The sequence below is a fragment of the Cornus florida genome, unplaced genomic scaffold (genome assembly GCF_030987335.1).
Source record: "Cornus florida cultivar Cherokee Brave unplaced genomic scaffold, ASM3098733v1 CherokeeBrave_3.0.0_Hap2_Chr08, whole genome shotgun sequence".
Classification (NCBI taxonomy): domain Eukaryota; kingdom Viridiplantae; phylum Streptophyta; class Magnoliopsida; order Cornales; family Cornaceae; genus Cornus; species Cornus florida.
The window spans coordinates 6,305,884-6,324,016 of NW_026775578.1; the positions used below are offsets into that span (position 1 = coordinate 6,305,884).

The 18,133-nt window shown below is 35.4% G+C and overlaps 2 protein-coding genes across 4 annotated transcripts in view; one reads left to right on the plus strand and one right to left on the minus strand.

Annotated features, from left to right (window-relative positions):
• The first annotated feature begins 1,424 nt into the window (after positions 1 to 1,424).
• On the plus strand, positions 1,425 to 6,297 carry LOC132269099 (uncharacterized). 2 transcript variants are annotated; one of them, XM_059770131.1, is made up of 9 exons: positions 1,425 to 2,234; positions 2,894 to 3,106; positions 3,193 to 3,393; positions 4,368 to 4,475; positions 4,665 to 4,802; positions 4,908 to 5,159; positions 5,434 to 5,754; positions 5,843 to 6,055; positions 6,155 to 6,297. In XM_059770131.1, the coding sequence occupies exons 1-8, from the start codon at positions 1,593 to 1,595 to the stop codon at positions 6,008 to 6,010; spliced, it is 2,043 nt and encodes a 680-aa protein (XP_059626114.1). In that variant the 5' UTR covers positions 1,425 to 1,592; the 3' UTR covers positions 6,011 to 6,055; positions 6,155 to 6,297. The 2 variants fall into 2 exon arrangements, with proteins under 2 accessions (XP_059626114.1, XP_059626113.1); XM_059770130.1 differs by having other exon boundaries at positions 5,843 to 6,297.
• Positions 6,298 to 7,439: 1,142 nt separating this feature from the next.
• LOC132269098 (uncharacterized) overlaps positions 7,440 to 18,133 on the minus strand; it is a 30,979-nt gene continuing 20,285 nt past the window's right edge. The window contains exons 12-19 of one of the 2 annotated variants that reach the window (XM_059770129.1): positions 15,454 to 15,516; positions 15,025 to 15,099; positions 13,475 to 13,525; positions 12,984 to 13,061; positions 12,011 to 12,145; positions 10,885 to 10,992; positions 10,722 to 10,787; positions 7,440 to 7,942 (exon numbers count right to left, since the gene is read on the minus strand). In XM_059770129.1, coding sequence (XP_059626112.1) covers positions 7,889 to 7,942; positions 10,722 to 10,787; positions 10,885 to 10,992; positions 12,011 to 12,145; positions 12,984 to 13,061; positions 13,475 to 13,525; positions 15,025 to 15,099; positions 15,454 to 15,516 — 630 coding nt within the window. In that variant the 3' untranslated portion in view covers positions 7,440 to 7,888. Of the gene's footprint in view, positions 7,961 to 10,721; positions 10,788 to 10,884; positions 10,993 to 12,010; positions 12,146 to 12,983; positions 13,062 to 13,474; positions 13,526 to 15,024; positions 15,100 to 15,453; positions 15,517 to 18,133 lie in introns of both variants that reach the window. The other variant, XM_059770128.1, reaches the window with a different exon arrangement.

Below are 18,133 nucleotides of genomic sequence, written 5' to 3' on the forward strand. Positions count from 1 at the left end.
CAAGAACAATTTTCAGTGTCCTTTTCTTATAGAACATGGTGGAAACTTGTAAGAGATGTTTGATTCAGATTTTTAAAAACAGTTCTTAAAAATTATAAAGGTCTCTTATCTATAAAAGATTGTTTTATGAAAATAGTCTAATTTTCAGTTCTTTAAGATTATAAAACTATTATAAAAAAACTAAACCAGAAGGCTGTTAGAAACTATACAATTTGTGTCCTTGACTTTATATGATCAAATCATTTTAGTTGATTTTATCTTTTTTTTTTTTTTAGGAAGTGCTCCCAAGAATGTTGTTTATAATTTCATACACTTTTCTTCTACATTATATTGCTTACAACCATGGTTTGCATTATCGTTTGATACGCGACTTACTTTTTTTCAAATTCGATACGCGACTCGTATTGACCAATTTACACTAACTTTGTCTGAGTCCATTACACCGCGACTGCAACCGATATTGCGAACCATGCTTACAACTGTTGCATATCAAATGCAATCATTTTTTTGATGACACTATTTCTTATAACCTGTTGTTTTACCACTAGCATCATCACAAACGGTTGAAGCCGGGCTAATCTTAACCTTGCAAAACCAATCTATTTAGGATCTTGTTTAAAGGTTGGACGGTTAATGGACTATAAATAGAGTCCGTCACATTAATTCTATCTCCGATTTTTATTGCACACCTTTCCGGCTGCTGTATTTAACTTTTTTATTTTTAATAATTTCATCTTATGTTATTTTTAGTTGCACTCTTTCCCTCTTATCTTTTATTATTTATTATAAATTGGTCGTAATAATATAAAAGTCATGTATAAACAATATAAGCAAGAGTTGCTAGGATTCATGGACATTTATACTTTTTAAATCAATCAACGTCAAGATTCAAAATAAGGTTGAAATAAGTCAACAATGTCCTGCTCGAACCTTCCCAGTTATATACAGTAAGATTTTAAGAGTCTATCTTTGATGGCTAAGGTGAGCAAACTCAACTTAAATTCGAGCTAAGCTTCGCTTTTAGACCTATCAAGATAAATAAAAAACCAAATTAAAAAAGAACATCAATATTGTTCATTCCCAGCCATAGTACTATAGTAGCAATATTAAAAAAATAAAATTAAATTAGAGTACAAAATTAACCTGCAACTGCTAATATACGTACTAATGTTAAATACTAGTATTAGGTTTTAAATGGACAAGCAACAAGTTTGATCAGGCCCATAAAACAAGATCAGACTCGCCCACTAACATACAAGAGAGTCCTGAATATTTCCAAAGCTCCTTGCTCTGTGGGGAGGTTGAATTAAATTTATTCAGGCCTAACTAGTGATTGGGCCCAATCATTTTTGGTAAGTAATCAGGCCCAATATCATACAAAATAAAGACAGCACAAGCGGGTTAGGTTTTACGAACCTGGGCCGTTCAGAGCTCATGCACCCATCCCTTTGATTAAAAGACCAGAAAGCTTTCTATGGCGGCAGAGACGAAGCCGAAGACTATAAATTGTTATCAGATCAAAATCAAGACTTCATTATCAAGAATTGAATATCAAAGTTAAGAATTCAAGATCAAGAACAGATTCAACAGAAATGGAGGAGGACGAAGCAGAGATGTACGATGGTATGAGAGGTCATTTCCCTTTAGCTTTCGGTAAGCAATCGAAGCCCCAAACCTCTATCGAATCCATTCACAAAGCCACTCGTCGCCCCACCACCGCCACCGCCACCGCCACCGCCAACAATGAAAAAAACCTCCCCTCATCTTCTCAATCTCTCTCTGACATTAATAAAGATTTTCCTTCTCTCTCTTCCACTTCCAAATCCTGGTTGGACTCCCTCAAAAACCCTAACCCTAACCCTAATCTTGCAAGCGATGCTGTGATTGGACCGCCTCGACCTTCATTTGCTTTGGATTCGGTAAACGGTGGAGAGGACGAAGATGTGATAATTGGTCCGCCTCGTCCGCCGCCTCCTGCTTCTGATGATGAGGATCAGATGATTGGACCGCCTCGGCCAGCAGCCGTTGATGAAGATGACGACGGCGAGATGATTGGGCCGCCTCGGCCAGCAGCTGTTGATGAAGAGGACGACGGCGAGATGATTGGACCACTTCGCCCTCCACTGGATTCGAGATTGGATGACTCAGATGCGGAAGAGGATTCTGATGCTGGGGAAGAGAACGTGTATAGGATACCTCTCAGTAATGAGATTGTCTTGAAGGGTCACACCAAGGTATCATTTTAACTACTTAGTTTCAGTAATCAGTGTCTTTTTATTCTTTCCGATTTACTTATTGAAGCTATAATTACATTACAAAACTATTAGATGCATCATTCCAGTGTCTTTTTTCTTTTTCTTTTTTAGATGGGAGTGCAAATTGTTTCTTTTCAATATGTTCTTAAATATAGATATAATGATATAGTGCTGAGACTTTATCCAATCTCAAAATGATGAAATTGAAAACTGGATAATGCAAATAATTATCCAATGATGAAAATTTTGGTTGCTAATAATTATGTTGGAGAAATCGGACAACTTGGAAGAAGTTGACTGTGGCTTGTACATACTTGCGCATTACATTCTTAAAAAGACACAATTGTGTATATATACTCTGAAACAGTACGGTAGACATTCATGACAGACTGTTGAAATCTACAAAGAGTTGCTCTTAAAAAGAAATAATTGTGTATATATACTCTGAAACAACATGGTAGACATTCATGACAGAATTTTGAAATCTACAAAGAGTTGCCAGGTGAGAAGAAAAGTTTGGAAAGGAGAAAGCAACATCGGTGATGGAGACCAATTAGAACACTTTGCTTAGACTTTAGGCTGTGAAGCTTATGGTTTATGGTATAATATTGGAAATGTATTTCTCTGGTGATGTGCAGGTTGTTTCTGCTCTTGCTGTTGATCATTCGGGATCTAGAGTCCTTTCTGGTAGTTATGACTACACAGTTCGCATGTATGATTTCCAAGGGATGAATGCTCGATTGCAATCCTTTAGACAGCTTGAACCTTCTGAAGGGCACCAAGTTCGCACTCTCAGTTGGAGTCCTACCTCGGACAGATTTCTGTGTGTGACTGGTTCTGCTCAAGCTAAGGTACTTTTAGATACTTACCATGTTAGTGTTTTTATTTGCTCGCAGGCAAGCATTTGTTGAAAATTTTGTCTTTGCATTTATTTTAGATATATGATCGTGATGGACTTACTCTGGGTGAGTTCGTCAAGGGGGATATGTATATCCGTGACCTCAAGAATACCAAGGGCCACATATCTGGATTGACTTGTGGGGAGTGGCACCCAAAAACAAAGGAGACAATTTTGACATCATCGGAAGATGGTTCACTACGTATATGGGACGTTAATGACTTTAAAAGTCAAAAGCAGGTCTGTATTTTTATATTCACTGGACATTTTTGCAGTGTCAAGAGTTGTATAATACCATTCATTTTCCGTTTAACTTCTTGAAAAAACTGACAAATTACGTGATTATGTTTTTCTTCGTCTTTCATTTTGTTTTAGAAAAGACTGCAGACTGCTGCAGATATAAAGGTTATTTCAAAATTTTAAAAAATATTTTAGATTGGTTCCTTCAATGAAATTGTTGGGACATCAATGGAAAGCGCATGTGTAAAACATGTTTGGCCAACAAGGAAAACGTGATTTTTAGTTTCAATTTATTGTGCGAAAATGTAGATAATGCCAAAGGTTGGATTTGGAATAAAATCTATCCCTCCCAACAACCCGTATTAGGGACTAAAGTTGGATAATGGCCTCTTACAATTTACACTACTTTTTTTTTTTGATAAATAGTTTACACTACTTTTTTTAAAAACTTTGTACATTACAACTCTCTCCACTATCACACCATGGCCATGCCCTCATCTATATTTGCCTACAACCCCAAATCCTTCTTTCTTTGCTTGGCATCTCTCTCTCTCTCTTTGTTCCATGGGCTGCATTTATGGACCTTCAAAAATGGGGAGAGAGCTAACCAACTCCAATTATTGTAGGGGTTAGCTTTCCCTATATATATGACTATACATAGATGAACTTTATGACATACTCCAAGTAGTTTGTGTCTCAGTAATTCCTAAAACTGAATGGATTTCAAGAAAACACTTTGAAGAATTGATGGTACATTGATGAGAGAGTTGTACACTTACAATCTACTGGATTTTTTGTTGCTTAATTTTATTTCAATGCCCATTTGATATTCAAGAATATGAGTTGGGATTTGGGATGATTCTACATGTGGGTACACACTGTAGCATGAATATTGAGATTGTTGAAGTCTTGAATAGTGGAAAGTTATTACATTTAGCTGATTGGTTACATTGGTATAATCATTCTGTTGATAGGTTATCAAACCAAAACTTGCAAGGCCTGGAAGAACTCCTGTCACTACATGTGCTTGGGACCGTGAGGGAAAACGCATTGCAGGTGGTATAGGAGATGGGTCCATACAGGTACTTCTTTCAATCTCTTGGTATTTCTACGGCATTTATTGTCTAGAAACCATGGGGGAAAATTAGTGGGTTTTTTTTTTTTTTCCTGGCTGGTCTGAAATTTAGTGCCCTTTTTTTTTTTTAACATCATCCTACTTGTACTTGCCTTCTTTTCTATAACTTGCTTGTTGCTGTCTTTTATCTTAACAGATATGGAGTCTTAAACCTGGATGGGGAAGTAGGCCAGACGTACATGTTCAAAATGGTCACTCGGACGATATCACTGGACTTAAGTTCTCTAGTGATGGGCGAATTCTACTGTCAAGAAGCTTTGATGGTTCACTAAAGGTAATAAGGCAGCTCAGAGGACCGTGTTGTGCACTTTCTACTTTGAAATGTTGTGTCATTTACTGCCACACCTTTCGCCTCACACTAATATGAAATGTGTGCTAGGTTTGGGATTTGCGCCAAATGAAAGATCCTCTTCGGGTGTTTGATGATCTTCATAATCATTATGCTCAAACAAATATTGCATTTAGTCCTGATGAGCAACTCTTCTTGACCGGAACATCTGTTGAAAGGGATAGCACAATTGGTGGTTTGCTATGCTTTTATGATCGAACAAAACTTGAACTTGTGTCAAGAGTTGGAATATCGCCAACTTGTAGTGTAGTGCAGTGTGCTTGGCACCCAAAGCTGAACCAGGTAACATGAGATGAAATTCTTGTTTGTTTTTTGAACATTACTCTACGTATTTGTGCCAAGAGAAAGAGTGTCAACTTCCAATTTAGTTTGAAATTCATTGTTTTTTATTCCCTTGTCTCCAAGATATTTTTTTGGTGGGTATAACATTTGCACATATTGAATGATAGTCCTTAGCTTCCCTTATCTCCCATTCTTTCTTATCTATAGATGCATACATCACAAATTATGTGCAGGCAGGGAATACGAGTTTGAATTACTCTGTTTGTTTATACAGATCTTAGTCACAGCTGGGGATAAAAGCCAAGGAGGAACTCACATACTGTATGATCCATCCCAGAGTGATAGAGGAGCTCTTGTTTGTGTTGCACGTGCACCGAGAAAGAAGTCTGTTGATGATTTTGTAGCACAGCCAGTGATCCACAACCCCCATGCACTACCCTTATTCAGAGATCAGCCAAGCCGTAAGCGTCAGCGGGAGAAAATATTGAAAGACCCAATGAAGTCTCATAAGCCTGAACTTCCCATTACAGGACCAGGCCACGGTGGAAGAGTCGGTACAACAAAGGGAAGCTTGCTGACTCAATACCTTCTTAAGGTAATATGCATGTCTCCGTTATTTCTCCATTCCATTCTGCAAAGATAAAGCTAGTGGCAGAGACTTACATTATGAGTGCAATTTGCAGCAAGGGGGCTTGATTAAGGAAACATGGATGGAGGAAGATCCAAGAGAAGCTATACTGAAATATGCTGATGTTGCAGCAAAAGACCCTAAATTCATTGCTCCAGCATATGCTGAGACACAGCCTGAACCACTTTTTGCGAAGTCTGATTCCGAGGATGAAGAGAAATAATCAGAATATGTTGAAACTTTTATTTTTCGGCATTACGATTTTATGGTACTTGTCCAATCCTCAAAAACAAAATAACTACAATAATTTCTTCATTATGCTTCTTTCTATATTGGCTGGTTCCCAATTATTTCCCCTTTTGTACAGCTGGATCTTGGAGATGTCTCACCTGTCACTTAGTTGATAGAACCATGCTTGAGGCATTGTAAAATTCTTTATGCAGTAGCTGTGTTCAGAAAACAATGTGCTGGTATCACAAGTAATGTTAATCTTGGCTCTTTATTTATTTATTATTATTATTGAACAAAATTGCTTTTCCTTCCCAGTTCTCATAACTTGTCTTCTAACAAGATTGCGTAGCTTGCGTCTTCTCATTTTATATGGAAATGGGTTTTAAAAGCAGATAAAGAACGTATCTGAAAACAGAATAACCTTTTAATTTGACATATATATGAATGTAGAGAATTCTTGTGGTTAACTCTATTTATATGGAATTAATGTAGAGAAATCGTAAATGTTGAGGGAAAATGAGGGTAGAAAATGGAAAAAGAAACATGAAAAAGTAGAAAGAAGTGATAAATTTAACAAAATTGCATCTTAAAAAGAATATGAAGATAAAAAATGGTGTCCACTAACAATCAGCATGATGTCATTAATTCCAAAGTCGTACAGAGATGCTTCAGGTCCAAGAGTCATTTTAAACGATTTGAGCAGAAAATTTCTTTCTTTTGTCGTTTATGTGAGCCAGAGCTATACAGAAAATATCTCAAAATGGCATTGCATTATCAATATACCAAGTGATAGATGTTTCCATTTGTAGTTGTGCTTGCTTCATTGAACCTCGTCACAGTACAGAAATTAAAAGATGTACCATCACTCACCCATGTGCATATGTTGTACAAAGAGAGAATAAAAATAAAAATAAAAAAACAACGGTAATAACAAAAGTTCTACCAAAAGATATACCACCACTCATTTCCAGGATTTTAAATTTTTTTATTTTTATATTTTTTTTCCTGTTTCCCCCATGTGTGACAAAATTGTTTCTATTTCCATACAAGGGTGCTACTTAATATTTGTCATTGAAACGGCTCTCTCATTTTAGCCTACCTTAATGCCACATAAAATAATTCTCTGATACCACTCTCTCCCTTCACCAGATGATCAATTCTGTTCACCAAAATATCATGTTCGTATTTGACTCGAATGGTTTCAAAAACATATTCTATATCCATCTCCGCCATCGGATCAGTTCCATGGGTGAAAATCCTGGAATTGCATCCATTTTTACCATACTGCTTCTAAATTTTGTTGCTCCGTGCCAGTCGATACAATTTTTAGATATGCATGGATTATTCAAATGATTGTATCAACCAGTACGAAATAACACTATGAAACAACATGCAAGCCATGTTTTGGCACCAATTATATGATGATATGCATCTGTCAACAAAAGCAAAGATAAAAATACTTCCATAAAAAAGAAAGAATCGCTTGCCATATTGAGAGAGTTATTCACATTGACAAAGGTTTGAAATGAGGCTCATCATTAATAAGTAGCATCATTCCCACTAAAAGATTGGGATGACGAATCTTTTGCATTAGGCAGTACAACAGATTGATTATCGTTGTGAATTGATTACCGTTATCATTTTATATCATATGTATGCTACAAGAATCATCTTTTCAACTTTTCGTGCTGCATAAAGCCCGTATTAATCCCCCAAAAGCATCTAAATCTACAAAATTAGTACAAGGCCATTACCAGCCCCAATGGTAGCAGCCATATCCTTCATCTTCGCTACCTAGTTTCTGCTCTGGTAACTTTCTTGCTTTGCGTCTTGGAGTTTTACCGCATAATGAACTCGCAGCATGTTTAAATCAACACTCAGTCTCATAGCTCGATAGACGAGAGTCTGACAGAACACTGAACAGCTGCGTGTCAACAAACAGCTGCAAAAAGCAGCGCACTTTCCATGAAAACATTGTAACAGCAAACTTTGACAAACAAGAAAAACAGAACTTCAGTTCATTACAAAATCTTCAATTTCATCTGGTGCATGCTTAGTGTATCCAAAAAAGGTTCAACATTTTACAGTAAAAAGTTGGGTAAATGAATGTCAGGGCCAACACATTTGCCAATGTAGGACAGATATTGCAAATATCAGTTGATCTGAGTAATTTCAATCAAATAAAACCCAAAGTCAGCAGCAACTAATGCCTCAATTGTAGATGCTACTCACTAGTATCTCCACCATTAAGATTTAAGATTTAATTCTTGTGCCTAAATATTCATCAGACCCTCGAATGTATTGCTAGCATAAAAATTTAATCTTAGACCACATTTACACTCAAGTTAGTGACCAAGGGGCTATAACCTAGTGGTATTTCCTCACCTTCCAAGTAGAAGTCACGGGTTCAACCGTTCAAGTCCCCATAAAGGCAAGGAAGAACCAAGGTAGCACTAGAAAAGTGATTGAACTTCTATGATATGGTGAACTGCAATATGTCAGTATTACTTTGTTGGTATCATGTAAAATTCAAATTAATACATGAGACAACGTTTTGAACTATTATCAACTAATGAAGCAACGAGCAATAGAAAGAAAGAAAAAAAAAAAAAAAAAAAAAAGGAAAAGGTGAGACACATTGATTCTTTATTCGCCTACTTCTGTCTCATTTCTTCTATCTCCTTGACCAGATGTTGCTCCTTCACATTTTTGTCTCTCTCATTTGAGCTCTCTAAGCCAAGCCAAGACATAATGCATTGAAATTATTTTATCATCAAAGATCATCATGTAATCGGCTTTTTGTTTAGTTTTTTATTTTTCAAGAAGAAACCGTTAGAGAAGCAAGCTTTCTTCTAGAACTCAACTCAACAAAGCCTTTTCCCAACAGTTTTATTCTGCAAAATTACTAAAAGGACTTGTGTACATATATAAATGTAAGCATGTGTTAGATGTCACATTTAACAGATCTCCAAACCCTATTACATTAGGATTTATATCTAAATATTCATTTTTTGTTTTATATTTTTCTTTTAATTTATTTTATACCGCAAAATAGTATTCTTATGTAACAGGGTGTTTAACATGGCCCTCCTTTTGAAGAAATAATGTTATAAAAGGAAAAGATGAAAGGGTTTTATTCACAATTATAAAATAACTTGAATTATCAAATATGCGTGTATTTGACATATAAGAGAAAGCATTGCAACAACATGCATTCACCAAAGAAATTGTGCATTGTCAATAGAAATAAAATCCTATACGAAAAAAGGAGACAAAAAAGTGATGCCATGTTGGCATCTTATAAATTTTAAATAACAAAACACCGCAGTAGCAAATAGATAAAGAATCTGTACCAACTATCTAACTAATCCCACTTACATCATGTAGTGTCATAATTGAAATAAATTATGGATTAGCCTGAAAAAAAGAGTAAATTTTTTTTTTTGATAAGTGAAAAAAAGAGTAAATTTTATCGCTTGACAACATGAAATTAGTACATGTCACACACATCTTGATGCACTAAAATTTATCGACTCTACTCCACTCATGATTCTTTAGATTGAACTTGCCTTTCAATAATTTTTTCCACGTTCCTTTTTCTGGAACAGTTAAAAGAGTCCGATATAGTATTCTTAAAGATCCGAATACACAAGCTAAATCATTTCTTCATTTAAAAATTAGCTAAAGTAAGCCCTACAAAAGAACCATAACACAAATAGTAATTAAAGGTAACAAGATTTTAAGATTTCTCAGCAGTTCCCCAAAATGGACTCTCCAATTGTGATCATAGATTCAATGCTCCTTATGACTTTGAAGTAATGCTGTTAACAAAATCATAGCACTGAGAAGTACTGTTTTAGCATTTATTTATTTTTTACAATAAATATACACTATTAACAAACATGATTTTTTTTTTTTTTTTTAAATTTTTTTTATAAGTAAACATGATTTTTTTTTTTTTTTTTAACCTGGCAAGGAGTGGGGAGGATGGGGTGTGAGTCAAACCTGGGTCCCACATGACTTGGGGGAGTGCCTCTGCCAACTGGGCTACCCATCTCACCCCATTTACAAGCATGAATGATGAAGTGCAAAGGTAAACAAGACGTCCAACCACTTGAAGAAAAACCAACTATATGATAAAATCATCCCCAAAACAAAAATAAGAACCCAAAATCAAGGGGTAGTGATGACTCCATAACATCCTCAAGGCAAGTTACAAGAGTCAAATATTTGTACAAGCAATTCTCTCCATCTAAATAAGCAAGGAGAGCACACTTCTAAAGACCTTAAGTTTTTTTACTCCTTCCCATCCCCCCAAACGCAATTTATATGATAATACTAGCATTAGTCGAGGCCACCGGAAACTCAAAATAATCATTCCAAAGAGTCTTTGCCATAAGGACAGAGAGGTGGAGCATGTAAGAAATCAGATGGATTGATTCACCATCTTTACAATTGCACATCACTTGTAAGAATTTCAATTCAAGGGTGTCTCTCAATGCATGGTACAATGCTTTTTGGGAGAAACCATTATTGATTTACATTGTGAAGGCCGATAAGGTCATTTTGGTAATAAAAAAGATTTAGCATCAACTAATATTAGTCCAAACATCAAAGGTGAAGTTGATATATAACAAATAAAGATTATGAGGATAACTATTTATCAAAGCTTTAAAGAAATAAAATTAAATAATGTAAATTACCTTAATAAATGGCCGGTCTTTCCTAGGAAAGGAATCAATAAAGCTATCCTTAAAAAGTAAAGAAACCTGCAAATACAAGTAATTAGTAAAACAATCTCCAGCGTCCAGAATTTTTGGATCCTAGAGCATTTGAAAAGAGAAAATGTGACCTAGTTCATCTAACCCTGTCATTGTTTGATTGTACGCTAGTGATTGTATGAGACCTCAGATCTGAACAAAGTGACTCCAGGTAGTGCCTCATGACAGTCAAAAATTGTGCAGCAGCTTCAGCCTGCATGCTTAATTATGACATATGTTATTGCCTGAGTAAAGGATGAGTAAAAATTAAAATTCATATATGAAGGTTGGGATGCAATACACTAAAAGAGAGCACAACACAGACATCAAAGTGAGGAAAACCACTCTAGAAAGCTCCGTTTATCTGAGGACAAGGCTGCAGGGAATTACGAAATTGCTTTTTAATGCTTGGCTGCTAGAAGATTGAAACTTCTCTAACGAAAGTAATATTCTTTCCCCCCAATTTAAATAAAATAAAGGTTAATTACAACGACACCCTTGAGGTTTGCCCCTTATATTAGCTAGATGCAAATTTTGGCGACTGGTTCACGTTTGCTCCGTCTTACACAAACACCCCCTGCTGTTACCTCCACATGGCGTTAGATCTCCAACACCATGTAAAATGACTTGCATACCCTTTGACTTTGTCAAAAGACTTATTTTACCCTAAATAATAAGATAAAAAGACCTAAATACCCTATTGATATTAATTATACCCGTTAATTCCATTCCTATGTATATATGGAAGATGGTATATTTTAAATTATTGTTATACAATCAATTGATTTTGCTTGCCCAAAACAAAATTGATTTTCAACTTGTCGTAAACTCTTTCACTCCTAACACACTGCTTCTTCCCCATCTCCTTCGGCAAGAAGAACTACTACATAGTCTCCATCCCCAACAGCTGCTATTACATAAGCATATTCATCGTCTATGACAACTACCGTGGCAAGTCCCACTTGCCCGGCTTCGACCTCTCCGTCAAAGGAACCCTAGTTTTCAGCTGGCATTTGCTGTGGCCGGAGGAGATCAGCCGTGGCATAAATTATCAAACAGAGAAAAAGAAAACTAATTCTCTCCACATCCAAAACAAAAGAACTACTGAGAAATTGAAGTTGAACTTTTCTGAGACGTATGATACTTTTCATGTTTTCATGAAGATGAAATCTCTACTACTGGAAACAGACACACATGGAACTGCTTAGGTGTTAAATGCGGCATATAAGTACCTGCACTTCGTTGCACCTATATACAGGACGCTTTTTAGCAGTAGAGTTTTCAGATGACAATCTCGCATGGATTGGCCCCAGTTCAGAGATAAGCTCTTTATGTCGAGGAAGTGCAGGCAACAAACACATTTTCACCTGTGCGAACAGAGTGGAAGAAAATATAATTAGTTTTGAAAATTTCAGGTGACTTACTATAAGGCAGTCAACACACAAAATATACGATAATTCTTCAACAGATCCTGAAGAAAAGATTCATATAGCCATCTTAAAACAGTCGGGACAAAATCTTAGTTTCGTTTACGCTTTCTTAAAGCAAATATATGTATTCCACAATCAGAAACTTCTTTTACAGAACCAGAAACAACTGAAAACCATAGAAACCTTGCTCCTTACATCGATGTATCAAGAATTAGACGATGCAGTGTAAATACGAAACAAAGTGAGCATAGAATATCATTTTTGCTAATAGCATGTTGCCTGAAGCAAAACAGGAACAAAAGAATGTTTAGGATTCTCAATCACAATCATTGAACTCTATCAATGCCACAATATCACTTTTATATAGCTATATCCAATCATCGTTTCATCCTAATAACAAGTTTAACAAGCAATGCATGTTACCCAGCTTAATAAGCCTTGCAATTACAATGATGATTATTACATGAGATAACATTAAGAAAGATAGTATTATTAACATGGGACAATAGAGGAACAAATCAACAAACTAACAAAAATATATTCTTCATACATCAAATCTTGGGAAAAATATATTCAATGGCTAAATCTTCTAATCCAGGTTCATTGAAACAATATACAACATATTTCAAATTTAGAAGAACTGGGGCAATTAATGATTATCCCAGCTGGCCAAATTTCAAAAATAATTGCACAACTAATGAGCTTGACACCAAATACTTGACCATAAGGTCATTAATAAGGAAACAACCAAAGATGGGTGCAAGAACTAACAAACCTGGTCTTTGACCACATTAACATGAACACGATTAGAAGCTTTTGTTTTTAAATCTGCTGGTTTATGTTGTATGCCAACCTGCAAAACAATGGACACAAAAGGTTATAAATAAAAACAGCGGCTTGTGACGTCTTCTCGAAAATGAAATCACCATGAGTATATCAGTTCTTAGTAGTTAACAAGGATGTACTTCTCCAAACTATAAAACCTGTTTGGGGAAGTGTCACTGTAGGGATATTGTAAGGTTTGAGAAAGAATGCCAATTATATTAAAATCTCACTAAAGAAATCCATGCAAAAGATGACATTTCCTAATCAGTTTATAAAAGTCACTGGAACAAGCTAGCGAATCTTAAGCTCCCAAGTCAATGGCAAAGCTTAAACAATCCAACCATGGTGCAAAATAGGTTGCAAATTACAAATGATATTATTATAGCTTACACTCAATTTATAAAACAAACAAGAATAAAGCAAAAAGGATCAGAGACTCACGATGAAAGGGACAGGAGCATCTATAAAATCAATCATCTTCCCTGGAAGAACCTGCAAAAAGATCCATATGACTTTAAAGAAAGCCCAGGGTGTTGCTTTGTTTTTCATGTGGCATATTTGGAGGCATAAAAATATGAGGACCTTTAATTGATAGGAGCTCTTTCAAACCCTTTTTTGGAACCTTATGGTAAAGAATTTAACATCAAAAGAAGAAGAAAAAAACGATCCTGATAAACAGGCACTGTAAAACCGTCCCAAGGCTGTATCATTTTCCAACTCAAAAGCAATCTATCCCATCTCAACCTCCTCTCAATGGGTCTTTAGAGCCATATAGTGCACCACAAAAATAAAACTAAAATAGTTTCCTTTCACACTGGCAGACTATGAAGCACGGACACAGGACACAGGTAGGATAGGACACGGACACGATGATAGTCCAAATAAAACATCAATCTAGTGTGCAACAAAGCTCCTTCCTCATGATAGTCCAAATAAAATGTGTATATATATAAAGGGGAGCAGGTTAGTGTTGGTTGTGGCTCAAATTCTGGCGGAGAATTCCATTCTGAAAAAGCGCAACCGGTGAGTGAATTAGTTTCCTATTCCAAATTGGGAAGTTGTTCAGCAGGATTGATATGGAAATTCCTTGGTAGGCAAATTGTGAACCCTTGTCCAACAAGCAATTGGTGTGAAGACTCTATAAATAGAGATGGGTGTGAGAGATTAGTAGAGAGAGAGAAAAAGAGAAATAATTGTAGAGAGAAAAAATGTGTTGAGTTTGAGGAGAAAGAGTGTGTAATCAAGTTTTGAAGTAAAGATAGTCGTTCTTCGCCCGTGGACGTAGGCAATTTGCCGAACCACTAAATCTCATTTTGCATGTTTCAATGTTTGTGCGCTTTTATCTGTTCTATTTGCCAATTGTGTGTGTGAAATCCTAACAGTTAGAGGCTATCAAATTTGATGAAGTAATCTAGTCTTTTGCAGTGCATTAACTGATCACCCTGAAGTTTTGAATCAAATATATATATATATATAAGCATTTTAAGGGAAAGGTGAGGAGAAAAAAGCTAATCAGTCAAAAGAAGTAATATTATTATCTTCTTCAGAAAAAATATCACACAGAAGCATGCATAGACCAGACGTGTGAGCATGCACATCTGGATTCAAGTTTGGTCGTGCTTTATAGTTTATTGAACAAGCACATACCAAAGCAACATGCATAAAGAATACCATATATATATATATTATATAATACATGTACAAGCACACACGAGCATATTAATGGAATTTACTATTAGCAAATGAGCATCAAATTATCTCCAAGAGACAGTTGAAATTCTTGTAAAACTACAACAAACAAAGGCAGGAAAAAAGGAGAAGACACACACACAAAGTAAGATTTCAATGGGCAAAATATCTAGACTTAAATTATGTTTTGAGGAAGAAAACATGTTTAACAAATTTATGGAAATTGTCAAGGTTCAAATGACATTTACTGGCTTGCAAATTTTCAAACAGACAAGCAGCGTGCCAAATGTTAAAGTACTTACTGGAAGTAACAAGCTCTGCCATTCAAATGGACGGATCAGGGGAATAAGAGATAGCACTATAGCTGATAGAACACCCTGCATGGATTAAAATTTGTGATTTAAAAAGACGAATGAAATTTTTTTCTATTTATTTGTTTATTTTTCCTTTGTCGATGATGGTGGTGTCGGGCCTCTCAAGTCCCAGAGTTTACCAGCGGGCACATCTAGTCCTCCCTTGCCACGTGCATCTGACAATTACCGAAAAAATTCCCTTGGGGTGGCTCCAAGGAGATTCGGACTCCCATCCTCCAAGATGTGAGGTAAGAGTTTTGCCACTAGGTTATTTCCTAGGACTTGCAAAATAGTTCTTGCTCATGATGTCTAAAAACCAACATTAACAAGGAGATCAACAGTCTCCAGATTGACATTATTACTCTGAAATAAAATTACCAGATTAGGGCACACTACTACCACTTGTTTTTCCAGTAATACCCCCGCTAGCAATGCCAGAACCTGGAAGAAGCATTATTCATCATATTCAGACTCAATATGAAAACACATGGACCACATTAGCTGCAACATATAAACCGGAATGTTCAAAATACTAATACTAAATGGTTCTTTCACATATTTAAACTGAAAAGTCTGCAATGATAGGGGAAAAAAATAAAAGTGTTATGCAGGAGAAAAGAAATGAAACAATTACTGAAGCGATGTTGTACTGTAGCAGTATTATAGCGTGAACTGTTCACCTTACTTTAGTGCCACATCATCATGCTATGATAACATTATTATGTAGAGGTTCTGACCTTTTATCTTTCTTTTTCATTTGTTATAGTGCAGTTACAATTAGAGATATTAACGATCTAGAATTTGATATTATTTAATTTATTTGTACTCATAGTGTTCTTTTCTTATCAATAGAAGTTCTAACAGCCTTGTAAAGGGACTATTGATCCATTAACAAAATTCTCCTTTAGCTATTTTGTTCATTCAAGAACACTGACACTTGCTCATTTTAACTAGTGGTGCACACGGTTCATGTAAAAGCCAATCCCAAAAGCTAACCAAGCTTAGTCAGTTTCTGAAAAATGGTACAGAACCACCAAACAGGCAAAGGAACTAAATCAAAACAGCCTGGGTTAAGGCCTGGTTGGTTCTCAATTCCAGCCAAGTATTGTGCCTAATACAAAATTTTCTAAAGCATACAGATATGAAGATCATTTGAACTATAAAAACTTTGCAGCAAACAGAATTTCGAAAGTAATCCTCCTACAGCAGTAAGAAGGACTAGAATCACTCCGATCACCATTGCAGCCTACTAGATTTATAAAGGGAAATCTAGGAAAAGCCAAAAGAAAAGTTAACAAACTGATAATATTACTGATAAAGACTAGTTACAGAAGAGAAAATGGGCTGTTCTTTTATAATACAACCAAAAATGACATGCAATCTTCCATAGATAGACTTTGGAATCCCCATTCAGCATTAATAACAGCTTTTCATTTTCCAAAGTAATCTCTTCATAATTGCAAAGCTTAATTATTACTTAGTATTAAAAAACAAGAATGACTCTTTGATTTCTTCGAGACACTTTCTAAGACATCATTAATATTTGCATCAAAACCCTAGTGTCAAAATTGAAGTTTGAAAATCATACCTTGCATTTTAGAGGGGTATATATATACATATATATATATATATATATATAGAGAGAGAGAGAGAGAGAAGAGAAACAAATCCTCAGTAAAAAAGAAGAAGAATCTAAGACATAAGTAAAAAAATTATAGATAGAGAAAAGGAGAGGGAAGGCTCTGTTCTATACATAGTTAAATATCTTAAAGGAAACCTTCAAGAAAGAATAATAATGAAGTTTGGAAATGTTTCAGATCTGAGACTGAGAATGACAGGTGAGAGGCCAAGAGAAACATCCCTAAACAGCAACGCCTGTAGTTTTGAATTTAGAAGTGAGAAAGCAACTAGGTGGCTAAGACAGAGATGAAGAAAATTTAGGGTCTCTCCTAATATTTAATGCCACTGCGTGTGGAGTATGACAATAAGATTTCACTTCCAATCACAAAGACCTCTCATCATGTTTATTGAATATATAGGTTTTGACGTTTCAGTGTTGGGCTGTTTCAGAATTTCAGATAACCCGAGCACTAAACCCAGCACTAAACCGGCATAGACTGTTGACACAGTTCCAATAATTTGGAACAGGAACCAAACCAAGACAATCATTATGGAACCAATCCAACCCATGGAGGCCAGGTTGGTTCAGGTCACAATTGAGCCAGTAAATTTGTGCTCCCCTAGTTTTTAGCACCCTCTGGGCTCTACCTCTGTTTCCCTTATAGAAACTTACAATTCAACATAGATCAAATGAGATGTGCTCATTCTTAAATTATGAAAGCATCAGATTTAACGAATACATGTCTAACTCAAACTCTCCTCCAAATTCAAAAAATTAAATAAAAAAATAAAAAATCTAGTTCAGCATATCTTAACATCAAGTGGATCGATTAAAAAGAAAGTCTTCCTAGATGTTGCAAAACTTGTATCTTGCCACAAAGCATTTATCTCCTTGTATATGTGATTTGGCACAGTTAACCTTCTATTCTTCAATAGCATCAAGTATAAAATCGACTTTGCTTTCACGGGATTCAAATGAATTGGCTATTAGTCACACTACAATCACCCATTTCATTAAATACTATTTATGAGCCTTCTGATGAATAAAAAATTGATCTGTAGTAATTCTAAAGTGGCAGTAAGCAATTGAGAGAAAAGTTGGGGAAAAAAATTAATATTTGACTAAATATACTGAGATAAATATACAAATCTGCTCCAAAAATTGTTGCTACATAGCACTAACAGAAGGCAACAGAACATTTATCCCTATCCAATAAATACTATCAACCACATAATCACTTGCAGTAAATAATATTTTCCCCAACAAATTAAATTTTTTTGAGAAACCATCTTGGTAACACAGTAGATAAATGATATTTTTGTTACTTAACAATTAGTTTTTAGGAGAACTTTAATATTGTTTGTTATCAAGAGAGGAACATATTTTCTTTCTATTTGTAGGCTGCATATATATATGTTAGTTTTTTTTTTTTTTTTT

Coding starts and splice junctions, on each gene's coding strand:
- LOC132269099 (XM_059770130.1), top strand. CDS start 1,593: ATGGAGGAGGACGAAGCAGAGATGTACGATGGTATGAGAGGTCATTTC. Junction 3,394..4,367: donor ACTTTAAAAGTCAAAAGCAG/GTCTGTATTTTT, acceptor TTCTGTTGATAG/GTTATCAAACCAAAACTTGC. Junction 4,803..4,907: donor GCTTTGATGGTTCACTAAAG/GTAATAAGGCAG, acceptor AATGTGTGCTAG/GTTTGGGATTTGCGCCAAAT.